The sequence below is a fragment of the Perognathus longimembris genome, chromosome 23 (assembly GCF_023159225.1).
Source record: "Perognathus longimembris pacificus isolate PPM17 chromosome 23, ASM2315922v1, whole genome shotgun sequence".
NCBI classification, from domain to species: domain Eukaryota; kingdom Metazoa; phylum Chordata; class Mammalia; order Rodentia; family Heteromyidae; genus Perognathus; species Perognathus longimembris.
This window is the reverse complement of record NC_063183.1, coordinates 12,441,335-12,467,079: the sequence shown is the minus strand read 5'-3', so window position 1 is coordinate 12,467,079 and position 25,745 is coordinate 12,441,335. Positions and strand designations below refer to the sequence as shown.

The 25,745-nt window shown below is 49.0% G+C and overlaps 1 protein-coding gene across 3 annotated transcripts in view; it reads right to left on the bottom strand.

Annotated features, from left to right (window-relative positions):
* The window catches only part of Usp7 (ubiquitin specific peptidase 7), a 45,529-nt gene extending 26,519 nt beyond the window's left edge, over positions 1-19,010 (bottom strand). For 2 of the 3 annotated variants that reach the window (XM_048331810.1, XM_048331812.1), the window contains exons 1-2: positions 18,853-19,010; positions 1,181-1,285 (exon numbers count right to left, since the gene is read on the bottom strand). In XM_048331810.1, the coding sequence (XP_048187767.1) occupies positions 1,181-1,285; positions 18,853-18,934 (187 nt within the window). In that variant the 5' untranslated portion in view covers positions 18,935-19,010. Of the gene's footprint in view, positions 1-305; positions 480-1,180; positions 1,286-18,852 lie in introns of those variants that run through there. The other variant, XM_048331811.1, reaches the window with a different exon arrangement.
* Positions 19,011-25,745: the final 6,735 nt, after the last annotated feature.

Here is a 25,745-nt window from a genome sequence, read left to right as displayed (position 1 = left end):
TTCTAGTACAACTATGCTGCCCCCAACCCTCTTCCTCAAGGGGGATGCTTCACCCAACTACGTTGGGAGAGCTGACAGGGTGGGGCCAGTTACTGCTCCACACATGACCCAAGTTGATCCCAAACGCACACCTGACGACTTGGCAAGGCCACCTTCCCAAAGGTACTCTCTGAATCACTCTCGGCATCTCTGGATGCCCAAGAGCCAACGAGACCACGCCCACACCATCGCCCTTGCCCTTCCTCTACAGTGGAAAGCGCACTCCACGGGGAACAAAGCAGCGGGTGCAGCCCACGCCTCTTTACCTTCCTCAGATATTGCCTCAGCCAGCTGCCAGGGGGAAACCGCACTGTGAGAGAACTCTCAACTGCGGCTGCAGTTTCACATGGAGGCTGAACTTTTGGCAGGAGGTCTGACAGCAGTCCTTCTGGTGGTGCAGCCCGTGCCTGATGGTTTCTTTCAACTGCCCCGTTACTCCCCTGGGAAGGACACAACCCTCATGAGGATTGATGGACATGCTTGTACAGAACATGGTTTCATATTACACTGCAAGATTCCAGGGGCTGCATAAAGCTCCCTTCTGGGGATTTTCCACCTTGCAAATGTTTGGGTCACATAATCTGATAACTTTTAAGAAAAAATAGTCTCCACAGAAAAAAAGTGATGTCCTAGACACAAAATGTCCATGCATGTACATATGCCTTTACAAGTAGAAGCTACAAAGCAAAGTCAGTGGGGAGCGGGAAGCCCAGTGCTTGACTCTGACTGCACTCCTACCAGGGGTGGGGTTCTTGGCTACAGGTGACTGCTAGACACTACACAGAGAATGCAATGGAAAGCCAAATCCCAGTGTCTGGAAGTAGCTTGCTGCAAACGAAAGGGAAGAAGGAGGAAGGTCTGCTCATCGCCTGAGTGCTACCCTGGCTGGAGAATGGCAGGTGTGGACAGATGCCCATTCACTACAAGCCTGGAGTTGAACCTTTATGCTTAGGCTGGGGAGAAACAACTTACCTTGAAATTTCATAGGCAGTCATGAAACTCAAAACAAAAACAGGAGCTTACATTTCCTTCCTACCATATCCTGAGAACTAGCTACTCTTAAGAAGCTCACAAGTGCTCAGGGATGGAGTCTGTGCTTGCGGCCGAACTCCACTGCTGCGAGTAGGCCTGTTGCACTTACCATCCTCCATGTCTTCTTCTGCATTGCTGTGCCCGTCACTCAGGGCCACATTCCCGTTGATGACAGGATTCTGCGTAATTCTTGGCGGGTCATCTGTATCTCCAGCTTTAACAAAAACAAAGACATCCAATAGGTTTTACATTCTCAGCTTAGATTAAATGGTAAAAACATTTTTGTTTTTCTTTGACAATTTTTAGTGAGATAAATTCTAATTGAGCTATGATAAAAAAACATTCTAATCACCAAAACACTTATTAGTATATATGCTAACTATAAATAGGAATTTTTCTTGCTTTCCAATGCTAAATGCAATTGGCCACGCTGTATAATCTCTGTATGAAATTATACTTATATTGTTTGGGGTATGTGAAAGTGTTTTAAATGGGTCTTTGAATGCTACAATGCCTAATTGGCTTAGATTTAAGAAACTATATAACTGATGCGGAAAGTTAATTTTGCAACAGATTTCCAAATTAAGACTTGATCCTGGAGAGCTAGAGATGTAGCTCAGTGGTGGAGCACTTGCCTAACGCACAAGGTTCTCGGTTTGATTCCCAAGGCCACAACAAACAAAAAAACCTTAGCTCTATAGACTTGTTGTTGAGAAGGCCAACAAAAACACACAGATAAGGCATATTAAAGAAGCATTTAAACATCTACACTATAGTGATGAAGCTTGGACTGAAAACCAGTGACTCCCAACTAGCATTTTAAACACTATTTTCATCCACTGACTCAGAAACATAACTCTTACACTGACACGTTTGTAACTTTTAAGAATAAAATTAGTGCTGGGAGCTGGTAGCCCAGGAGGCTGAGATCTGAGGACTGCAGTTCCAATCCAGCCCAGACAAGGAAATACCATGAACAATGAACCAGAAAACCAGAGGTAGAGTTGTGGCTCAACATGGTAGAACACTAGCCTTGAGCAAAAGAGCTCAGAGTCCCTGAGTTCAAGCCCCACAACCAACCAAAAAAGAAAAAAGAATATGCTGTGGCAGGTTTTGGCACTGTGTGTATATGTGTGTTAACTTTTGTGAGGGTCTTGCTATGTAGCTCAGGCTGGCCACAAACTGAAGATCTACGTTCCTTAATCTCCCAATATGCCGTTGTGTGCCATAATGTCCAAACAGTACCAAATTTCCATTTGAATTCACCAGTTACTTCAGAACAGTGCAATACAACCAGTGATGACCTTCAAGTTGCTCCGGGATTTTCTAGGCATACCACCCATTACAATAGAAATTGTTACATGTCCGTGCAAATAGAAGGCATATTGCTCTTAAACAGCTAGGGGATTGTATGTATTTCTGGCCTTCCCAGCTTCATTTAGAGCACTTCTGCCACCAAGATCAGTAGGCTATCTGGTTCAGCACCACGGACAGTGCCACCTTCTCCCTAAAACCCAGCTCTGCCACCATGGAAGGAAAACCTCTCCAAAAATTCTACATGAAACCACGCATCCCTCTCTTGAACATCTCAGAAACTCTTGAAATAAAAAAAGCAAGCTGGGAGCAGTGGCTCACGCCTGCAATCTTGATTACTCAGGAGGCTGAGATCTGAGGATCAAGGTTTGAAGCCAGTTTGGCAGGAAAGTCAGAGTCTGGTCTTGAGGATCAGCAAAAACAAATAAGCAACACACACCCTCCCCCACATACACAAAGAATACTAAAACTTATGCCAATTGCTAAAAAAAAACATCAAGGGCTGATAACAAGTGCCTCCTGCTTCATTCACCCCAGTACAGTCAGTCCCTCCCTTCAAGAAAGGTATCAAAAAAAAAAAAAATCAATGATTCCCACTCACCATACCTTACGTTGTGGTTTGAGAGGGGAAAAGTGGGTAAAACCCACTCAAAGCTTCTAGAATAGGACTGACTGTAATGTAATGATGGAAGAAAGCCCAACTATTTTATAACACTGTTTCTGTCATTGATGAAGCCAGGGTTCCTCTGCGTCTGGCACCTAAAAGCCAAGGCAACAAGTAGAGTTCTACACCTGAATTGTATTCTCCTTTTGGTGGATCTGGGGTTTGAACTTCAAGGACTCTACCATTTGAGTCCCATCCCCAGCCGTTTTGCTTTGTTCGTCACATAGGGTCCCACTCTTCTACCAGACCTGGTATTGTCGTGGCCCTGGAACTAAGGGCGAAACCAAGTAGTGGAGCGTTGCCTGATTGCATGAAGCACTAGGTTTGATTTCCAGCACCACAGAAGACCTTGATATGCTACATGTCTATAAGAAGATAAGCAAGTACCATTCAAAAGCATCACACTCAAAAATACAATTACAACAGTTTTCATTACTCTTACAGCACAGAGCACAATTCTGTATGTTCATTAAAAGGCACAAAATACCCATTTCTCAGAAACGTAAGACTATGTTTTCTTCTTTACTGAGAAGCCTGTGCTTGTGTTCAGCCTTTTCTTGCTGACTTCCACTTGTGATGTCATAACAGAACTGCAATTTCACCAAGGAACTCACCAAGGAACACTTGCCAATTACTATGGAAATGAGATGGCATGGTGGAGCATCTGACACTGCATAGCATAGCTAGCCTCAAGCTCCTCAAGATGCCCACCCGTGCCTCAGTGCTGGGCTGGGTGCTTGCCTGTGATTTTTTCCTGTCACTTCTCAAAGACTTATCAATTTCTTCCCCAAAAAAGGCCAGAGTAGGGGAAAGATAAACCAAACATCTCAAGTAAACGTCACACAGCCTTCTGATCAAGAGTCCACATACCACCACCAGGTGGTGCTTTGGCTGCAAAGATTAAATCTGCCTCCTATCCATAAGCATCTTCACTGGGATTCTCCCTAGTAGTGATAATCTACCGATGGTCACCTAGTGTTACCACAGCAGAACACACATCTTAGCACACTATACCTATCTATCCGCTCACCTCCAATTCCAAGTCAAAACCCTCCAGGATTGTTTCCTGACTGGACTTTCCTCATCATCTCCATGGAACTCTTAAGTATTAAACATGCCACTTGTCAGAACAAATAGATATCACTTAGCACTTTAGGCTGATAGTATTTGACTGATAATCCCAAATAAACTTAAGAATAACTGAGAAATAAAGTCCTGAATCACCTTCTGGCCCAAGTCTGTGGTTCCCAGCCATGTCTCATGGCTCTGCAGCTGAGACTGGGGGTGGGGTTCCCTACTGAGTGACTGCATAGAACCTCCAGGGGCCTATACCTCAGCATTCTTTTTTCTTTTTTTTTTTTCTTTTTTAAAAGCATCCTACAAATTTCCTTAAGTCCAGATCAATTCAGAAATCCAGACAGATAACATGAAGTGGCTCAGAGTCAGAATGAGGATGTCAACAAAAAAAGAACAAAATCCAAAGAAGCCTTATTTTCCTACTTCCCAACACTGGGCACTACTGAACCTAAACAAGACCAGGACAGAGAGGTGGCACATCCCAGGGTTTATGCATTCATTGTGACAACAGACCTCTAGTAATGCAACAAACATTCATAAAGCAAGACAAAGCTAAAACTGAATGTTTTGTTTGCTACTCCCTGCCAGCCTGGGAGTAGCTGTAATCCTAAGCTACTCCTCCAGGGTAATATGGAGGTCTGAAGCCAGATGACATGGCTTACTAGCAGTAGTGCAGGTTGAGCAAGAGTGACATATACTAAGTTCAAGCTCCAGAAGTGGCACAAACAAAAAGGTACACTCCCAATACATGTATAACTGTACAATTTTTACTCAAGTTGTACTGAAGACAGATTATGGATTCACAGTTCCAGGACACAATACACAGAGAAAAAGACTATGAGCCCTTTTCCTAATTTCCCCCACAGGGCCACCTTGCAAGAACTCTAGCACACCACCACCACCACCACCACCACCACGGTCAGAATACAGCCTATCTATCTATATACTTGGACTCAGTTGGGGTTACCTTGAGCAGCTGCAGTTCATGCGCAGCTGTGTGCTTGCTTCCAGTCAGGACAGCACAGGACTCCCACACAAGGGTCACTCCATCGCCAGGCCTTTCACAACCACCCCACCTCCAGCATTCCTGGCAAATTTTAATTGCTCCCTCTCATCATTTCATAAATAGACCCATGGTTCACACCAACATGCTCCTTTTTATTGCTAAGCAGGACTGACTCTGAAGTGGGGAAGACAGTACTCAGACCTGCGGTTGTCTCTGGTTTAGGGTATTACAAGTAAAGCTGCTATGGAAACTTCCCTATGGATCCTGGTTGCATAGATATTTGTACTTTTAGACTCAGAAAGAATGAAATGTGCAAGCAAGTCTGTGAGCTAGCAAGGCAAATGATGCCCAATGAAGGACTGAAGGGCATTCAGGGTGCTTTCCTCTGTTCACACATGCATGTATGCACTTTTACTCAGGGAGGAAACAGCACACCAACCACAGGTGATGGATTTACATGGAAGCTAGCCTCAAATAAGGATACATAGACATGTACACAAATATAGCTGAGGATTTAATTCACAAAATAATGCTGAAACATTGTGGCATGAGTACTCCATGATTCTCCTACAGGTGACTATTTCCAACTTTTCAAATGCCATCACTGAGTTGCATTCCAGCCCCCACAAGAGTCAGCCAGGCTTTTTCCAACAATGGCAACTATCAGCTATACTGTTATCACCCAAGCTCTGAAGTACCCTAAATGGCTCTGAATGCTGACCACATGAGCAGCCTCCTGCACCAGGCTTGCTAGCCTTTCCAGAATACCTGTAACACCACTCAGATGTTCCAGACCACAACATGCCTTCAAGTGCTGAAACCTAACTCTAAGCTCACAGGAGCAAAAACCCAGCCATTAGCCAACACCTGCCAGCTGAGGAGATAATAAAACAAGCACAGCCATCAACACTGTTTATCAGAGAGAGAAAACCCAGCCTGGGTTACTTGTAAGATGCAGCAGCAGAAAGTGGTGTGGTCAGAGCCAGCCTTCCCGTGGTGGGCTGGCGAGAGAGAAGGAAGAATTCCTGGGTATTCACAGAAACAGGGACAACAATCAAAGGCAGAGTGACCACACTCCAAGAAAAAAAACCCAGATGAGCAACTTTTAGACTCTCTGGGAGGCTGGAGAGAGACTCACTCAGTTGAACCCTACTAGCTTTGGAACCCCAAAGATGGCCATCTAGTATTTGTATTTAAGTTTATGTAAAAATCTCCACTCAAGATATCACCCTAATGTAGGTCCTTGTCCAACACAGCAGCTTTAACCCTGTGGCAGGCACTAAGGGCTACAACCCCTATAAAACTAACCCGCTGGCAAGGGCATCTGCAAGGTTCTCTCTTCCACAAGAGAAATGATCGTCTGCCAAACAAACTGTGGGGCTAGAGCACGCTTGTAAGGAGAAACCCCAGAAAGCATGATAGGGATGGCCTCCGGGAAGCTGCAGATGGATTATCTCCTGAATATAAGCAATGCCTGCAACAGGGACTGGGGCATGGCCCAAGGCCCTGAGTTCAAAGCCTGGTAGGTGGATGGGAGGGGAGGATGGGACTAGAACATGAAGTAGCCACAGGTGTGCTATGCAGAATAAACATGACTGCTCCTCACTGCTCCTGCAACATGTGCTGGGGGGCGCGGATGGGATAAAGCACAGTGCAGTAACATAATGAATACATGTGATTGTTTGTGTGGACCTGGGATAATCATCTCCCTAAGGAATTGAGTGCAAGGCCTCTGAGGAATGGAATCCCCTTGGTCTTTGTGCTTTCCTGATGGACATTTTCAGTGAGCATGTACCACCTTTTTTTTTTTTTGGGGGGGGGGCTAGTCCTGGGGCTTGGGACTCAGGGTCTGAGCACTGACCCTGCCTTCTTTTTGTTCAAGGCTCTACCTCTTGAGCCACAGCGCCACTTCTGGCCTTTTCTGTTTATGTGGTGCTAAGGAATTGAACCCAGGACTTCATGCATGCTAGGCTAGCATTCTACCGCTAAGCCATCCCCAGCCCCATGTACCACCCTTAAAAGAGCAAAAATAGGAACAAATACACATTGCAACCAGTGCCTAAAGTACAACCAAAAAATATTGGCAAAGGCAAGGCCCATCTTGGCAGTTCTTAGAAGCTATGGGAAGGGGAAAAGACAAGGGGGTCCAACTAGATTCCTGGGCAACAGAACCTGTGGCAAGGAGACAGGTTTGTATGCACCTGAGCAATAGCAGCATCCTCTCTTTGGAGCCTGGCTCCCTTCAAAACTTCACAAAAAAGACAAGTCAGGGCTGGGAATATGGCCTAGTGGCCAGAGTGCTTGCCTCGTATACATGAAGCCCTGGGTTTGATTCCTCAGCACCACATATATAGAAAAGGCCAGAAAGTGGCACTGGCTCAAGTGGCAGAGTGCTAACCTAGCCTTAAGCAAAACGACACCAGGGATAGGTTCAGGCCCTGAGTTCAAGCCCCAGGACTGACCAAAAAAAAGATAAGCCAGTTTATGACTAGGGGTAAGGTCAGATCCATAGACAGCATGTGCTAATAATTAAAATTTCAAAGGACATATGTGGTGGCACACATCAGCAATTGGGAGGTGTGACAGAAAACTAAGTTCAAAGCCCTGTGGTTATTTATTACTCCTTGGGGCCTTTTTGGCACCCATAGCAACTCCCAGAGCCTTTGCTCATTCATCTTTCTGGTCCACATTATTTGTTCACCCATGGTAGTGGCTTCTCTGTCCCTCAGAGCCTGGGCTTCTACATCTGAAGTCAAGGGCCAGGATATCTGCATTCAGAATAAAAACAATACCTTCAGAAAGCATAATAACCATTTTAAAAATTAGATCTTTAGCTGGGAGCCAGTGGCTCACACTTGTATTTCTAGCTACTCAGAAGGCTGAGATCTGAGGATGGTGATTTGAAGCCAGCCTGGGCAGAAATGTCCGTGAGACTCTTATCTCCAGTAAGCCACTCAGAAAAAGCTGGAAGTGGTGCTGTGGCTCAAATAGTAGAACGCTAGCCTTGAGCTGAAGAGCTCAGGAACAGTGCCCAGGGACCCAGAGTTCAAGCCCCATGACCAACCCCCCCAAAAAAATATTTCATCAAAATAAATTCAGAAGGAACAGCTTTTAATTTCTAAGGTAAGTACTAATTATTAATAAAATGTACAAAAGATGTACAAAGTACAATTCTTGTTTCTCTCCAAGGTAACTCCTGACACCAAGCTTAGAAACAGCTAGACCTGGCCAGGCCCACATTTCCCAGGGTGCTGAGAATGCAGAAGGAGACAACAGACCTGAACTACCAAAGTACCAACACATCCTGCCTGCTGTTGGCCTGGCACTGCCTACTGTCCCATGCCATGCTCTGGGACTGGCAGCTCTACATCCTGAAGCACCACCCAGTCACCCCTCAGGGCCATCTGCTTTCCTCCAGACTAGTCCACCAAGAGTCCTGCTTTCATATTCCAGGTGGTGATTCACAGTGGCCATGGTATGCGCACAGGACTGTGTGTCAGTTGTCTAGACACTGTCCCTCCCCACAAATCCCTCCAACTAGAACACGGGTGGCTCATTTTCCCAGGAGAACCTCAAACACAAGACATCTATTAGTAAACAATCCATCCAATGCAGAACAGAACCAGAGCTCTTGTGGACTCTTTGTGCACCTTCAGAAAACAAAGATCAAAAGCTGCACCTAAGCTTTCTTGAATCAATGCCTTCTCAGGCAGGAGACGTGTGACTTGGTCGTTAGAGGGTTTATCTAACGTGCAGAGGCCCAAGCAAAAGAAGAGATAAGGGGAAAAAAAGGTAGGGCTATCTGTATAGAAACTGCAGTCTTGCTATGGTTTGAATGCTACAGCTAAATATTCTGCTCAACACCAGTCATATACTTTTTAAATTCAATGTCACAGACTGAGATCAGAATGGAAAATACTCAAAATACAAAACAAAAATAAATGCCACTGGGGGGGGGGGCAGGAAGGGGGAAGCGGGGTGAAAATGAGGGAGGAGGTAACAAGTTGGATAAGAAATGTACACTGTCTTACATATGAAAACGTAACCCCTTTGTACATCACTTTGACAGTAAAGAAATAAATGCCACACACCTAGCTAAAAGTTAACTGAGCAAGAAGACTAGTCTGTGAAGTTACTTTATTTCCTTTTCTATCTGCCCAGCTATGGGATCCAGAGGCTCCCAGGATCTTTGCTTCCACCTTGTGAAGGCAGGTGGCCATCTCAAGGACGGAGGCAGAAAGGCTATAGGGAAGAGAGGTGGCCAACCCAGCTGGTCATGGTGGACACTGAGCAAGAAACAGGCATGGAATAGGCTCTATGCCCTGAGCTTGAGCCCACCAAGCTCAGATAGACGATCTGTCTGGCATAGAAGTACGGGCTCCAGGGCTGGGAATATGGCCTAGTAGCAAGAGTGCTTGCCTTGTATACATGAAGCCCTGGGCTGGATTCCCCAGCACCACATATATAGAAAACAGCCAGAAGTGGCGCTGTGGCTCAAGTTGCTAGCCTTAAGCAAAAAGAAGTCAGGGGCAGTGCTCAGGCCCTGAGTACAAGCCCAGGACTGGCAAAAAAAAAAAAAAAAAAAAGTGCCGGCTCCTGTGACAAGGTGCAGAGTCCTATGGGGACCCAACAGCAGGTTACCCTGTTCCTATTTTAAATACTTTTACCACCCAACAAGAGACGGGGAGTGTGCGTGTGTGTGCGTGTGTGTAAAATGCTGACACTTGTGCTGAGTCCACACACAGCGAGGCCTCTGCCAATTTAAATTTCTCCACATAGTCAAGCCACAGACCCTAGATTTGTTTGGGAGATGCTGCATTTCAATACAGGATTTTATTAAAGCCTGTTCCTAGCTGGACTGGAGCATGGATGAAGTAATAAAGTGCCAGCCGTGAGTGAAAAGGCCAAGAAGAGCGTGGCTTCAAGCTGCATGGACATCTGGTTGGCAAGGGAAGTGTTCTAACCACCAAAGTGTGTCATGGTGCTTGGTGTCTTTTTGTATCTCCAAATTCCACCTGTGCCCCGCATGGAGCCCAGCCTACCTTGGAAGTGAGCCACTTTCTCTATTCAAAGCATGTGGTTAACCACACAGAATCATGCAGCCGAGGAGGCCCAACTGCAGCCTGCCACTTTGGGGTGATGAGGTGGGAAGCTGGGAGTGGGTAGTATCCCTCACTGATACTTTGGGGGAGGTAGTAAGTAGGGCAGGAGTGGAGTTTGAACTCAGGACCTCACATTTGCTAGGCAAGTGCTCGACACCACTGAGTCCCCAGCCCCTCACAGCATATGGCCAATGGTGTCTCATGATAATGCTGAACTGCAAATGGCCAAGTAGACAGGCAGCCTCAGTTCCAGCTGTACCCTGCGCTGGCTGAGCTGGGCAGGTTCCTTACCGTGCTCTTTGGCTGTGGGTGTGCCACAACTGTGATGAGAATGCACCGGTTCCCAAGCCTGGCACTGGGCAGCCTTAGTGCTCCTGTCCTGCACAGCCACAAGCATAGCCTTCTTCAGTCCTGCTAGTTCCTTCTGGCAGGTGGAACAATCTGCCACAGACTTTGTATCTTGACATACTTTTCAGGCTCAGTAGTTCTGGAGGTCAGCATTCAGGGCTAAAATGGGTATGGACACAACCTGCACCCTGCCAAGGAGATGTTATTTCTCTGCCTCTCAGGCCCCCATTCCCTTACACATGTGGTATCTTCCGAGCCAGCAAGTGTGGCCAACTCATTTTCACATCAGGGAGCACTGAGTCCTCCCTTCCCTGTGCTGCCAGCAGGACCCCTGTGATCACATAGGTGAACTCTCTAGGGATCAGATTTGTACAAGGGACCTTACTACATAACTGAACAAATTCCAGATCCCAGGAATTACAACATCAACATCTTTGAGGTCCCAGAGACTGGAAATCCTTTCTTCAAGCTCTACTGCATCACTCCTTTCTCAAGCTGCTCTGCCTACCATTCTGGAGGGAACACCATAACCTGCAGCCAGCACCAGGTAGTGGGTGTCCGATGAACAAAAGTCTCAGTGCACAGTCAAGGCCAAGTCGTGAGGCATGGGGCAGGTAGCACCAGCAGGTGCTGCCTGGCTTTAGAAACTTTCAGGCAATGGGACCCTGCTGCCATACCCAAGCAGGTATCCAGTGGGCTCATGGCTCTCTCTAAACCATCTCAGGTAGGCCATCCTGTGTGGTAAAACCGGCACGGCCAGGCAGAGCAGGTCACTGCAGGTTACAGTTAGATTCTGTGAAATTGTATAATTATTTTAACTACAACCCAAGAAGATACAGCCGGACTCCATTTCTTAGGGAAGAAGACAACTTGGCTGTAGGCTTCCAACAGGGCAAGTTGATGACTCTGTCTATACAGAGGAAATGCAACTTATTACTAACTAAGTAACATATGCATATACACTGCACCCAGTCAGCTCTAATGCACAAGACGATGTTGAGTTCTTGCTGGAATGACAACAAAGACACTATGGGATTTTCTGTGGGTTTTTTTGTGATTGTTTTGTGCTGGGGATAGAACCCAGGGCCTTGTACATGCTGGGCAAGAGTTCTACCATTGCGCTGTAGTCCTGAACCACTAATCACCTACACACACACTTTCAAGAACAGCATACTTCTGCGATTCTTTTTACCTGACGTATGTTTGCTCTAGATGTAACAGCTGGGATGCACTTTTTGTGTGTGTCCATTTTGGAAGGCATGATTATCCATGAGTTGAAAACTGAAGAAAAAAGCTCTTGACAAGCAACTTGAGGAGTCCTTATACTACAGGGTTCAAGAACCACTGCTTGCACTCACTTTGCTGTTCCAAGGTATATGGCACCCTTCCAACGGTGACTTTAATCTCACTAGCATCCCAACGGAATGCTCAGAACCTCACTGCACCTATAGTGACTACCATGGTGGCCAAGCTGGCTACTGAACACACCTGGATAAAAAACCAGTAGCCAGGGGCTGGGGATATGGCCTAGTGGCAAGAGTGCTTGCCCCGTATACATGAGGCCCTGGGTTCAATTCCCCAGCACCACATATATAGAAAAAAAATGGCCAGAAGTGGCGCTGTGACTCAAGTGGCAGAGTGCTAGCCTTGAGCAAAAAGAAGCCAGAGACAGTGCTCAGGCCCTGAGTCCAAGGCCCAGGACTAGCCAAAACAAAAAACAAAAAATACCCCCAGTAGCCAGATGTTTTTGGGGAAAAAAAAAAGTCCTTAAAATCTCCATGTGACTGGTGGTATAGTAATTGCATGGTGCATTGTGCAAGCCTTCTTTACCCCCTAAGTAGTGCCCTGGGCTCTGAGCTGTGGAGAAATACAGCTCTAAAGGGGAACGTCTCAGTTCCTGTGGTTACCAGCAGCACAAGGCCTGGGGAGCTTCAGAGAAGCATGAAACCCTGGCCAGGTAGGCAGGACCAAACGACATCAGAAGCAGCCCCACCAGGGGACGGGTCATCTCCAAGGCCACAGCAATCCTCCACCCTAAAGCCTTCTTCCTTACCTTAACTCTTACAGTCTCAAGACACATGAGGAAAGAGGGCTGAGGTTTACATGAGGATAACTCTAGGTGTCTAGGATACTTGTTTGACTTAGCAATTTGCCTGACTAAACAACTTTCTACAATTAATAGAAAACAACAGGGAGGATGACTTCACTATTATCTACTCTACACCCTAAAAAGAGTGGGATGGCTCAAAGAGTGTCTGCCTACTCGAGATTTCAAACTCGAAAGACATCCAGCCTCAAAAAAATAAAAAATAAAAAATTCAAGCCATGCAGATATGTTTTAACACAGCAACTGCACAGGGTCAATTAAGAGACCTGAAATATAATTTATTCCCCAAAGCAACACTGATGAAATGTTCTCCCAACTCTAGGCCAAGGGCCCACAGCCTGTTTATAAGGGATTGATTGGGGGCAGGGCTAGTTAGCCTACACACTTAGAACAGAGATGCCAGCCTCAACAATCCTTGAGTGCCAAGAAGTGGAGTGAGTGGCAGTAGGGACTAAAGAAATAAAGACTACCCTCAGGCACCTGAAGTTACACCCTGGGTGTGACCACTGACTTGAAATGTGGGACACAACCAAACTCACACAACAGGCTCCAAACCAGATGCCAGTTTAACAACCTATTTGGGAGCGCTGGGCCTTCCCTGGGAGAATATTCTGGGGGTTGATACCTGCCCTAAAAGAACAAAGAGCCACCACCTAGAGACTAGAAAGGCACTAACTGAGTCCCGGTTTTGGAGGCTGCTGGAATGGGAGCTCCAGTCAATCAGGTAAGTGGGGGCACAGGACCCGACAACAGCTGTGACTCAGCAGAGGTCTCCACCCACCAAGGGCTGAATCAGGAAACCCAGCAACAAACAGGGCAAGAGCCCTCCAGCAGCCCTCTGCTATTCCCCAGCTACTCCCCCTGACTTCTACTCTACTTCTCAGGCTAGGTACTCACACACCAACACCCTCCCCCGGGGGGGGGGGGTCCTGCTGGCCTCACTGGTAGGTAGTGTGCCTGTCACAGTTCTGGAGTCACCCACCCCTTCTTGCCTAGCTCCAGGCATTTCCCTACATGAGGCTTAGCCCTCAGAAGTGAATGCTTCTCAACTTTTACCTGTCTGACTTGTCATCAGCCAAGGCCTGTGTGAAATTACTAGAAAAATGGCAGTACCAACTTACTAGCCTACGACTGACACTTTAAGAAAAGACTGTTTCTTTCAACTTTCTCAAGTCCAAATTAGTTCAGAACTAGTCCTTATGAACAGATGATAGTGAACACTTGACTGTCATGTTACATGTCAAGAAATACTTTGCAGGGCTGGGGATATGTATGGCCTAGTGGCAAAAATGCTTGCCTCCAACACATGAAGCCCTGGGTTCAATTCCCCAGCACCACATATACAGAAAACGGCCAGAAGTGGCGCTGTGGCTCAAGTGGCAGAGTGCTAGTAGCCTTGAGCAAAAACTAGAAACATTAACAAAAGTAAATTTAGAAATATACTCAAAAGAAGCCTTCAGTATCATTTATGAAGATCTATCAAAGTCCTCTGGAAAAACAAAAAACCTTCTGTTACTTAAAGAAACCAAGGTTAAGGGCAATAAAACTGAATTCACAGCTATCAAAGGTATTGGTTTATGGCCTGGGGGCCTTTCCCAAGGCCCTCTGGTCAATGCCCATCCTTGGTACCATGTTTCCTGCATGCAGATCTCCCACAAATTAATGTTTAAAAGGAACATGACTGGTCACCTCCCAAGCAAACAATTCAAGTATAAATTGGTAAGGGGGCAAGTGGAGCAAAAGGTTTTCACAGGCTTTTTTTCCAACGTATGTGGCTAAGGGGGCCAGAAAAATTAGGGGAAACAATGGTACCAAATGGTTTTTATTGTGGAGATGGAGTCTCAAGGTTCAGCCTAAGCAGGCCTTCAACTTCCAACCACCATCCTGCTGCAGAGTCTGGCTAACACTGAGATTACAGACATGTACCACTACCTCTGCCTGACTTTGAATGGAGTTTTGAGCCACTTTCCTAGGGTACCATTTTGTTCAAATCCAGAAGTGGAGGCTACCACCCAGCCGTGCACAAAGGGGCAAGGACCTGGTTGTACACAGTTTCCCCAGAAGGCAGGGCTCTAGAGTCCTCTAAGCAGGGCAGTGACAGTGTGCAACAGCCCTGTACAGCCAGCTTTTCTGTAAGGGCAGCAATCAGTAAGAAGGCTCCTGCAAAGGTTCCAACAAGGGCCTTCTTTACTGTGGTTGTAGTGGCTGGAAAAACCAACAGGGCTTGGTAACAGGATGTGGGGACCTGGAGAAGAATTTGAGGCAGACTCTGAGGGCTGGAGGCCAGTCGACCCAGCTTCCCTGATACAACCGGAATCTCCACCTCATCAGTGGAATAACACTAGAGCAATAAATTCAATGAGGCCATCAGGCTGATTTCAGTACCAGCTGATTCAGTCCCAACATACCACATTCTCACAGCTCCTGTCACCCATCAAATTCTTCTCAAAACATTCTATCTTTAAGTCCCTTAAGGACGGTCAATCTCAAGACTACATGAGCACAGCTTAGGTGGACTCTTTCTTCCTGGTCCAGTCTCCAGTAAGACATTTTTGCACCTTGGCAATAACCGACCTGCCTCAGGGTAGATGTAATCCAGGCACACATATTCCTTCCTCAGTGGCAGAGCCTAGGCCTTCTTCTGCATGTTTGGAATTGCAGTAGTGCACCACCATGCCCCTCACGGGAGGCCTGCATCCACCCTGCCTGGTGGACTATGTGTGGTGACTGCCATCTCACCCGGACCCGGGCAGGTTTGAGCCATCTTTGTGGGGAATATAGATAGAAATGGAGGCACCAAGAGTTTATGAGATCATGAACAAATCCACACTGAGACCCAGACGGGCTCTGTCAACTCTTTGCCCCTCTGTGAACTAACTTAATGACCTTTTGCCCATTCCAAGACAGATGCAAAGAAAAATGAGATGAAATAAAGGATACACTTTCTCCTCCTCTGGTGGTATGGGTTCCTTGACTGTAAAGGAGAAAATAACCATCAGAAAAATCAGCAAAGAGAGAGCTGTGCCTGCAGGGAGTTAACTTCCAAAGCACCAAAACCTGACTCACATCAGAGTGAGAGGGTTTCAAGCTGCCCTAATTTCTTTTCTTACCAGGTCCTGAGCTAACGCTAACTTTGGAACTGCTCTGAGAATTCTAACACCAACAAAAGCCAACGCAGAAAAGATTATTAACCTCTCACATCATCTGACTTATTTGCTGCACACAGTGCGAAGGAGTCGTGTTTTAGTTTGTCTGGGAAGGAAGTGCAAGAACCCCCTTTCGGCTGACCAACACACCTTGATAGAAAAGTTCCACAGGAATGAAGCCCACCACCAAAAACACTGCAGCCACTGGGCTGCAGAAGGCTAGCTGATACGTGGATAGGAGAGCAACTACCCCATCTGGGAGATGACTTGACAGGTGCTCACCTGGGAAGAACTGCATCATGGAACAGTTCGTACATCCACACAGGAAACAGTGCCTTGGTTTCAACAGCACACACCCAAACCAGATTATCTCTTCTCCAGTCCCGTCTAAGTCTCTCCTTCAAACTCTGCCTTGGCCTTCGTGACTATCCACATTAAACAATAAATAAACTGCCAAACACTCTCATTCCTGGCCAGATCTATTACCACCACCGCCTCCACAGCTCTACTCGCCCCCCAACAAGATGTGCTTACACCCTCTCCCAACCAACTGCCCCTCATCTTTTTCCTCCCTACACTTCTAACAGCTCATAATAGGACATTTTTATTAGCCTACATTAGTTGTACAAGGAGGGTTTCATTGTGACATTTCCACTCAGGTATACAATGTATCCCAATCAAACTCTCCCCCTCTACTCCATCCCTGACTCCCCCTTTCTTAAAACAATTTCAACAGGTTTCACTGTTCCATTTTCATACATGCAAACCATTTCACCATATTCATCCTCATATAATAGGGCATTTTAAAAATAACTAATCCAGAGAGTTTTATTCTCCAGCGGACATGCAAGGACTGTGCAGAGGTCAGTTACAAACAAATGCAACCCCAGAGTGAGGCAGGCAAGAGAGCAAAACTAACCCTGACCTACTGATAGGGAAAACCAACCAACCCAACCTGTCTCCCAGTCAGCACCCAGCCCCAGGGGCCCCAGGGTGGGATGCTCCACACTCAAGAGAACCTCAACAGCCCCAGCTCCCACCAAGCCCCTCTCCCAGCCAACCTTACGAAGCAGAGCCGACTCATTCAATCCCTTCCTTCTGCATTTCAGACTCAGGTCTCACTATGAAGCCCAGGCTGATGTCTTGATCCTCTTGACTCAGCCTGCTGTCTTTCTGGCTTTGTGATAAAAGTACATGGCTAGCAGTCCACCTGAGGAATGGGAAGACGAAGTGACTGCCTAAAGTGTGAGCAGCTTTTACACCACACACCTGTAGGTGTTCACTACGAGGCCTCTACTGTCCTACATGACCAGGGACCTTCTGGACTCCGAAACCAGCAACTAAGCCCGAAGCAATTTACATTCTGAAATAACTAAAACGTTTGTCATCCCATGGTAAGGCAGGTAATGAACTTAGGGGGTTCACTTTCCAATGCAAATTAACATGAGAAAAATTCATGAGCAAAAAAAGTGAACTGTGGAGAGCAGAAACCTTGAAAAAGTTCCTGCACCTCTCTCCAACACTCTGGTCTCCCAGCAAAACCCTGGAGGAACCTGTAGACAAGGACCTACAACAGACTTTGAAACATGGAGACTCTGCCATTCAGGGTTGCCCATGCTTTTATAAGTTGTCCAAAACCCTTCAAAAGCAGGAAAGCACACGGGAAATTAATCCGCCCAAGTTACTGGACTTCTGTTTTGATCAGTTATTTGAAGAAAATGCAACAGACTCGAGACTGTCTAGTTCCGTTTAGGTGCGCTGTACAGCACAATTCAGAAGGAATCCACACATTTCTTTCTGCCAGCCAAGCATTCCTTGGTTTAATCGCTCAAGCCAGACACTCTGCGAAGTTACTGCTTTGCTGGGAGCCAGAGAAGGAACAGATAGTCTGATGTTTGGCATAGACTCAGCTCGGCTGCCCACCCCCCCCACTTCTGCCATTGATAAGTACCCCCAATGGGTGGCTGGCTGGTGGAGCCATCTCTTATTTGCAACAGGGCCCGTGGACACCCACTTATCAGCCTCGGCCCCGACTTATTTGCAGAGAGGGACATCGGTCACCCTGGGTGTTTCCACCCAGCAGCGCCTCCTGGGCCAAAAATACAGCTTCGCCTTCACTTCCTTGGGACTTAGGAAACTCAAGACACTTTTGCCGAAAAAGCAGAACTAGAACCTACCACTCCATGCCGGCTCCGCTCAGGTGCACCCTAATCTCGCCTTGGGCCAACCTGAGCCCTTCCGGGACATAAAGAAACGGACTATGTTTACCTACTCCCAAAAAACAAACTAAACAACACACTGCCACCCAGTGAACGGGGTTGCCTCGGCCTTTCCTTGAGCAAAGGCCCGGAGACCCCAGGCTTCCCCCCTCCACACACACACAGTACCTGCGCAAACTTTCTGCCAACGCGCTCAAGCCTTTGCCTCACTCAGCCATGTGCCTGCCCGCCAGCCCGCCCGCCCGGACTTTTCGCAGAGTTTCAGCCCCACACCTGGCCGGATGCGGAGCGCGCCACCTCCATCCCCCGCCAGGTACCCAACTCCGGAAGCAGCAGGAGGAGCAGGAGGAGGAGGAGGAGGAGGAGCAGGAGCAGCAGCAGCAGCAGCAGCAACCCGGGTCGCAACGAATCACCCGCGAGGACCCGAGCGGAGGGCCGGGGACCCGCGCAGGGAACCCCGGAGGGCCGCGCGCCCGGCAGGTGCCGGCTGCAATCCCCGCGCATGGCGGAGCGGTGCCCCTAGGAAAAGGGGACCCGGCACACCCGCGATCCGGATCACCCCGGTGCCCCGCCACGCGACCCGGGGCACCTCCGTCCTCGCCCGCAAGCCGGGGGCGCTTTGTGCACGGCCCCAGCCCGGGCGGCGCGCGGGGGGCGCCGGCGAGGCAGGGGGGGTCCCCGGGGCGAGCGGGCCCCGGGCCTGGTTAAAGATGGCGAGCCCCCCCTTCGCGCGGCTCCCGCGGCCGCCCCGGCCACAATGAAAGGCGGCGCGGCGGCGGCGGCGCCGGCGGGCCTCACCTTCCATCTCCATGTCCTCGGGCTCGCTCAGCTGCTGCTCGCCCGCCTTCGGCGGCTGCTGCGGCTGCTGCTGGTGGTTCATGTCGGCCGCGGCCTGGGCCTCGCCTGCGGCCGGGGACCCGGGCTGCGGGCCCGGCGGCGGGAGGCGGGCGGCGGCGAGCCGGGGCGGCGGCGGCGGCGGCGGCGGCGGGGCGGCCTCCTCCTCCTCCTCCCGCGCGTCGTCGGCGGCGGCGGCCCCGGGGCGGCCCGCGGCGGCGGGCGGCGGCGGCGGCAGGGAGACGCGCACGTACTTGCTCGCGATTCGCCCAATCTCGGCGCCGAGGCGGGCGGGCGGCCGGCGGGCCGGGCCGGGCGGCCTCGTCGCTCGCTGCGGCCGCCGCCGCCGCCGCCGCCGCCGCTCCCGCCGCCGCGGGGCCCGCCTCCCGCCGCCGGGGCCGGGGCTGCGGGGCCGCGGGCCGGCCGGGGGCGGAGGGCGGCCGGGCGGGGGCCGCGGAGTCAGCCCCGCCTCGGGCCGGGCGCGGCGGGCGGGAGGCCTGGCCGGCCGCGGTGGGCCTGCGGGGCCGGGGGCCGGCGGGAACGGCGGCGGTGGCGGCGGCGCGGGCGGGCGACGGGCCGGCCGCGCTCGGGACGCTGCGGCCTCCGCGTCCTCGGCAGCGGCGGCGACGGCGGCGGCGACGGCGGCGTCGGGGCTCCGGCAGCGGACGCGGCGCCCGGCGGCTCGGCTCGGCTCCGCTCGCTCGCTCTCAAAATGGCGGCGGCGTGAAATGTCACATCCGCATGGGGGGCGAGAGCGGCGAGCGGGACGAGGGCGGGCAGCGGGGCGGCGCGGGAGGCGGAGCGGGAGGCGGAGCGGGAGGCGGAGCGGGGAGCGGCCCGCCCGCCGCCGCCGCCGTCGCCGCCGCCGCCGCCGCCGAGACCCGCCCGCCACTCGCGTCGCGCCGCCAAGCGCGCCGCCGCCGCCGCCTGCTAGGCCGCCGTCCGCGCTCCCGCCGCGGCCCACACCGGCCCTTGGCGCCGCCGGGCCCCGCGTGAGGCGCGGGCCGCCCGGGGACCCACTAGGGGGCGGTCCCGAGTTTGCCGCGACCCGGGGGACTAGGGTCACCCGAATGGCCCGGGAGCGCTTCTCCCCACGGCGAAGAGGGCCGTCGGAGGAGCCGGTGTGGACTCCAAGCTGCTGCTGCTGCTGTAGTTGTTGTTATCATTATTATTATCACTATTATTATCATTATTATTATTTTGGTGGTTTTCCTTTGAGACCAGGTCTCCATGTGTAGGCCAGGCTGGTCCCGAACCCACGGTCCCACTGCCTCCTCCTCGCCTCCTATCTGCTGGGATGACAGACCAGCACCTGCGCGCTGGGCTCTTCTCTACCTTAACTCATTCTTCATTTTTCATACCGAATCGACCGTGGGAAAACGGTGTTTTTTACCCCATAGTCCAATCTGGTCAAGTTTAGTTCTCCAAAACCCATCTCAGTATCTCCTGGGTTTTTAACGTTCGTTTCCTTCCTTCCTAGGAGTAACCCAACTTGGCTAAGGTGTTTCCTCCAGGACCCCTCCCCCCTTTACTCCAGGAGGCACCTCGGAGGCCCCCCTGCTCTGTCCCAGCCACCCTTTACAGACCCTGGTGAGTAGGGCCTCAACTTTTCCCTCATGGTGGAACGTGGCTGGAGGCATGGGTCAGTGCTAGAACACACCAGTGTGAGGCCCTGAGTTCAAACCCAGCACTTCCCCCAAACAGAAAACAAATCAACTCTGGCCACGGGGAGCTGCAGCAGTAAGACTGGGAAAAACCCTACTTGGAAGTGGAGCTGTGGCTCAAGTGGTAGCTAGAGCACTAGCCTTGAGCTTTTAGAAAAGCTCAGGGCCAGCACCCGGGCCCTGAGTTCAAGCCCCAGATCTGACACACATACAAAAACAAAGCAAAAAAGTCAACAATTCAAAAATAACAAACAATACCAAGAACTCTCAGGGAAAAGTGAATTTTGCCTTGAAAATGCCAGGTATTTGTGATTCCTGTCTGGCTCTTCACCTCCCTACCTCCTTTCTCTCCAAATCTGGCATTGCTCACCCCTAAAGACATCTTGTTATCCATTCTGTCTTCAGTGCCTGTGATACAAGTGCTCAATGAACACGATTCAAATATCAATGGGTTCCTTATACCCCAAATGCTACATACATTTGAAATGTTCCCATTAGTGAACCTCCTGCATGAAAAATTCAGGATCTTCCTAACCAAGAATAAGCCCCCAGCCTCCTGGGTCACCCAAATCTGCCAGGCAGGTGTTAAAACACACAGATTCTTAACGCATGCTAATGAGCAGTTCACACATGCAAAGGGGCCCTTTCCAGAACTCTGACTCCAACAGAGTTCTTCCAGCAAGGCGGAAGAAATGATGGCTCTAGGAGAGGAGAAAGTGGAAAAAGGTGTTTTACTTGGCCAACACAGTTCATTACTGAGCTTAGCACCAACAAGGGAAATGTGAAGATGGAATGCCTTGTGATGGAAATGTGATTCTGATATCCTTTATCCAAAATGCTTGGCACTGGAGTTGCTTCCCATTACAGATTGTGGCATAGTCGGCACATAGTGAGATATTTTAGCCGTGAGACGCAAGTATAAACACAAAACATATTTTATATTTCCTGCACACCTTATGCACATAGTTTGAAGGTAATTTGGTACAGTATTTTAGCACACCTGTGTTGTGTGTGTGTGTATGTATGAGTATGAGAGCTAGAACTCAGGGTCTCAGCCTTTCTAGTCTTTTTGCTCAAGGATAGCACTCTTCCACTTGAGCCACAGCTCCACCTCTGGCTGTGGGTCTTGAACTCTGGGCCTGGGCACTGTCCTTGAGCTCTTTTGCTCAAGGCTAGCCTCTACCACTTTGAACCATAGCTCCACTTTAGGTTTTCTGGTGGTAATTGGGGCCTGGTTTTTGAACTATGATCTTCACAGATCTCAGCCTCCTGAGTTGCTAAGGATTATAGACGTGAGCCACCATTTCCGGGATACTTATGACTTTGGGGTGGGGAGGTGAAAAAGAATTTTACTGGGTGAGAAAGCATTGGTGCACTAGGACTGCACCCAAGGTCAGGATCTCAAGATGCAGCCACTTAGGACTTTTTGATGATTACTTGGAGATAGTTTCTTTGATGTGTCTGCTCAGACTGACTTTAAACTGTGCTCCTCAGATCTCAGCCTTCCAAGAAGCTAGAATTACAGATGTGAGCTACTAGCACCTGGTCTAGTACACCTGTGTCTCCCCACCTCCTCCCCCCACCGGTCCTGGGGCTTGAACTCAGGGCCTAGACTGTGTCCCTGAGTCTCTCTGTGCTCAAAGCTAGCACTTTTCCACTTGAGCCACAGCGCCACTTCCAGCCTTTTCTGTTTATGTGGTACTAAGTAATGGAACCCAGTGCTTCATGCATGCTAGGCAAGCATTCTACCACTAAGCCACATTCCCAGCCCCTGTGTCTTGACTGTATACATAACCTGTCACTTGAGATCAAGTGTGTAATTTTCCTCTTGTAGCATCAAGTTGGCAGGCAGGGGAAAAAGTTCTAGATTTTGAGGAATTCCAGATTTGGTATTTTCAGATTAGAGATACTTAAAACCTATATACCCATACACTGAAATAATACTTGGCAGTGAGAGACAGAAAGACTCTAATTCTAATATATGCTATGTAAAATATGAATAGAACTTGGAATGGTGCTCAGAAATAGACCAGAGACCACATATTATCATTCCAATCCCATAAGATGTCCAGAATTGACAAAGCAATTCACAGAAATAGAAAGTCTTGAAGGTTGGATTGCTGGCTCTTTTTACTTAGAGCTTCTTGGGGGGTGGGGGAGGTGAGGAAAATATCCCAAAATCATATCCTGATGATGAATGAACACCTGTGAACATTTTTATTTTTTTTTTGCCAGTCCTGGGGCTTGGACTCAGGGCCTGAGCACTGTCCCTGGCTTCTTTTTACTCAAGGCTAGCACTCTGTCACTTGAGCCACAGTGCCACTTCTGGCTGTTTTCTGTATATGTGGTGCTGGGGAATTGAACCCAGGGCTTCATGTATATGATGAGGCAAGCACTCTTGCCACTAGACCATATCCCCAGCCCGCTTTTTCTGTTTATGTGGTGCTAAAAATCAAACCCAGGCTTCATGCACTGTACCGCTAAGCCACATTCCCAGCCCGCAAATAGATTTTTAGAAATCCACTTAATTGTATACATTTAAGTGGGAAAATTGGATAGTATACAAATTATATCTCAATAAAAACTACTGAGGTCCCCCATCAGCATCAAGGTGCATGTGGAGAGGAGTGAGTACATCAGGAACTTGAGTTGATGATGCTGAGTTGATGTTGATGGCCAATATGAGAAGGTAAGGTCTGATGGTCACCTTATGGAGGTGGTATTGAACAGATATGGGCCATGTGTAGAGACAGGATGGAGAAGGGGCTAGTAAAGAAGCTAGACCCCGTGTGCCCCAGGCCCATCTACCTGCTTACTTACTCCATCATACCTGCTTTGCTTTGTCACCGGCATTCCACCATTTGCCGTGCTGTTCCTTACTTGTTTGCATGGTGCACTATACTCAAAATTTAAGCAGTCCCTGTGAACTTCAACCCTAGTATTACTCCTGTGATTAATGGAGTAGCAATCAGTTGCCCTGTGTGGGGCTGGGGATATGGCCTAGTGGCAAGAGTGCCACATGAAGCCCTGGGTTCAATTCCTCAGCACCACATATATAGAAAAGAAAAGACCAGAAGTGGCGCTGTGGCTCCAGGGACAGTGCTCAGGCCCTGAGTCCAAGCCCCAGGACTGGCAAAAAAAAAAAAAAGATAAGCTATGTGGTTGGATCTACGGTAATCACATTGCCCTTTAAAACCAAATAGTTTAGAAAAAGTACAAATAAAAACAAACAGTTGGGCTCAAGTGGTAGAGCCAGCTGCCTAGCAAGCATAAAGTCCTGAGTTCAGGCAACAAAAATATGTTGACAGGCAGGCATGGTGGCACATGCCTGCCTGGAATCCTAGAATTCAGTGGACTGGGGCAAGAGGATGGAAGTTCACATCCAGCCTGGGCTACACAGAGGGATCTTGTCTCAAAAGTAAGCACATGAATCAAATGAATTAAGATAGGGTGAAAAGCAGGTAGTTGAGGTTGGGAGCATAGTTAAATGGTAGCGTGCTTGCCTAGAATGCCTAGGTTTGATTCCCAGCACTGAAAAAAAAGGATTGTTTTCTGTATAAAATCAGAGATGTGTGATGTAAACAACAAGTGGGACCTGAGTCACCTCCACCAGCTAAGAGCCGGCCCGGGCCAGCAACCCAGCAGAAGACTGAATTCTGCCACAACCTGAGTGTGGTTGCTGTTCCCTAGAACACCTGGGTGATATTCCAGCCCTTGACTCTGACCCTGTGAAAATCTAAGAAGAGAAAAACCCCATGAGAAACCTCTTGGCTTTTTAATGTACATACTGAAAGGATCCTATAGGGGTGTTGATTTAAGCCGCTACATTTGGGGTTTTCATCATATAGCAGTAGGATAGAAACACATAAATAACGTCTGTCTTGTCCTGCTGCCCCACATCTTGGGCACCTTGCAGGGAGACACTGAACCACATCTGTTTCCTTAGCCCTAGCACATACTAGGTGGAAGCCGTTCAGTCCTGCTTGCCCAGTGCTCTGGGGTGGGGAGGGCACCTGGGATACAATGGGGAGAACAAAGGTGTCTGCTGGCTTGGTAGATCCAAATATGTCTGTGTTCTCTTGTTCCTTCCTGCCCAGCCATTCATAAGCTTCACGTGGTCGATGGTAAATATTGTTCATTTCTGCACCACCACAGCTTCTAGAAAAGCAATACTGGTGCCCCCTGGAGGCCTACTGCAAAGGCCTAGGCTCAGTTACCGGAGGTGTTCCTAGCCCATGTTCTTTCTCCCCTGCTGCAGTAGATATGCAGCCCCTTTGTGCCCAAAAGGGAGGGCTCCCTCAGCAGGAGGGCCTGCTGAGGAATGCCAGCTTCCAGCTTTACTGTCAACGTGTCTACAAAGGAATCAGAGAACTCCAAAGGGGACGAAGACAGAGCACCATTCCTGATCACTGCCAATTATAAGAAAACATTCATAACCTTTGACCCTGGTTCCGGGCAGGAGCCAAGGAAGAGGAAAAACTGGGCAGACAAGGAGCTGACTTCGTAGGTGCCGCCCTGGAAGTGCAGGGAGGGGCCTCACTATCATTGCAGCCTGAGCAAAACAGACTCTGCTGCTCCTGGGGCCTGTGCCATGACTTGGCATAAACAGCAGGTTGGGTTTTTTTTTTTCTTCTTAAAACCAAAATATTTACCTACCTAGAAGCTAGGTTGGTCAGGATCTGAAACAATAGAAGTGTCAGAAAAGAAATGAGATTTTTAACATGCTTTTAGTTTTCCCCTCAATCCTAAAATAACTAAATTCTTGAATAATCCATACCTGAGAAAACATAAACTGATCCCATGCCACAAGGTAACAGATGAGGACCTGGGTTCAGAGGGAGCAAGAGACTTGACCAAGGTCATGCAACCCAGGTCAAGCTGTCTGAAAGGCTAGGGCCATAGCTCTTCAGAGCCACTGGAGGCTTGAACTTGGGAAGTACAAGTAAATAACTTGATTGAACTGAAGGTGGGGTACAGAGGACAGGTCCCCCTATATAGCCCAGACTGGTCTCCATCTTATATTTCTCCTACCTCAGTCTCCTGAGTGCTGAGATTATAGGTGCATGCTCAACTAACCTTGAGTTCATACCAGGAAAATCTGGGGGGGGGGGTGAGGTGATAACTTTATGTGCACAGACCTTGTATGATGGTCATTATAAGAACAAGGACAGGGCAGGGAATGTGGCTTAGTGG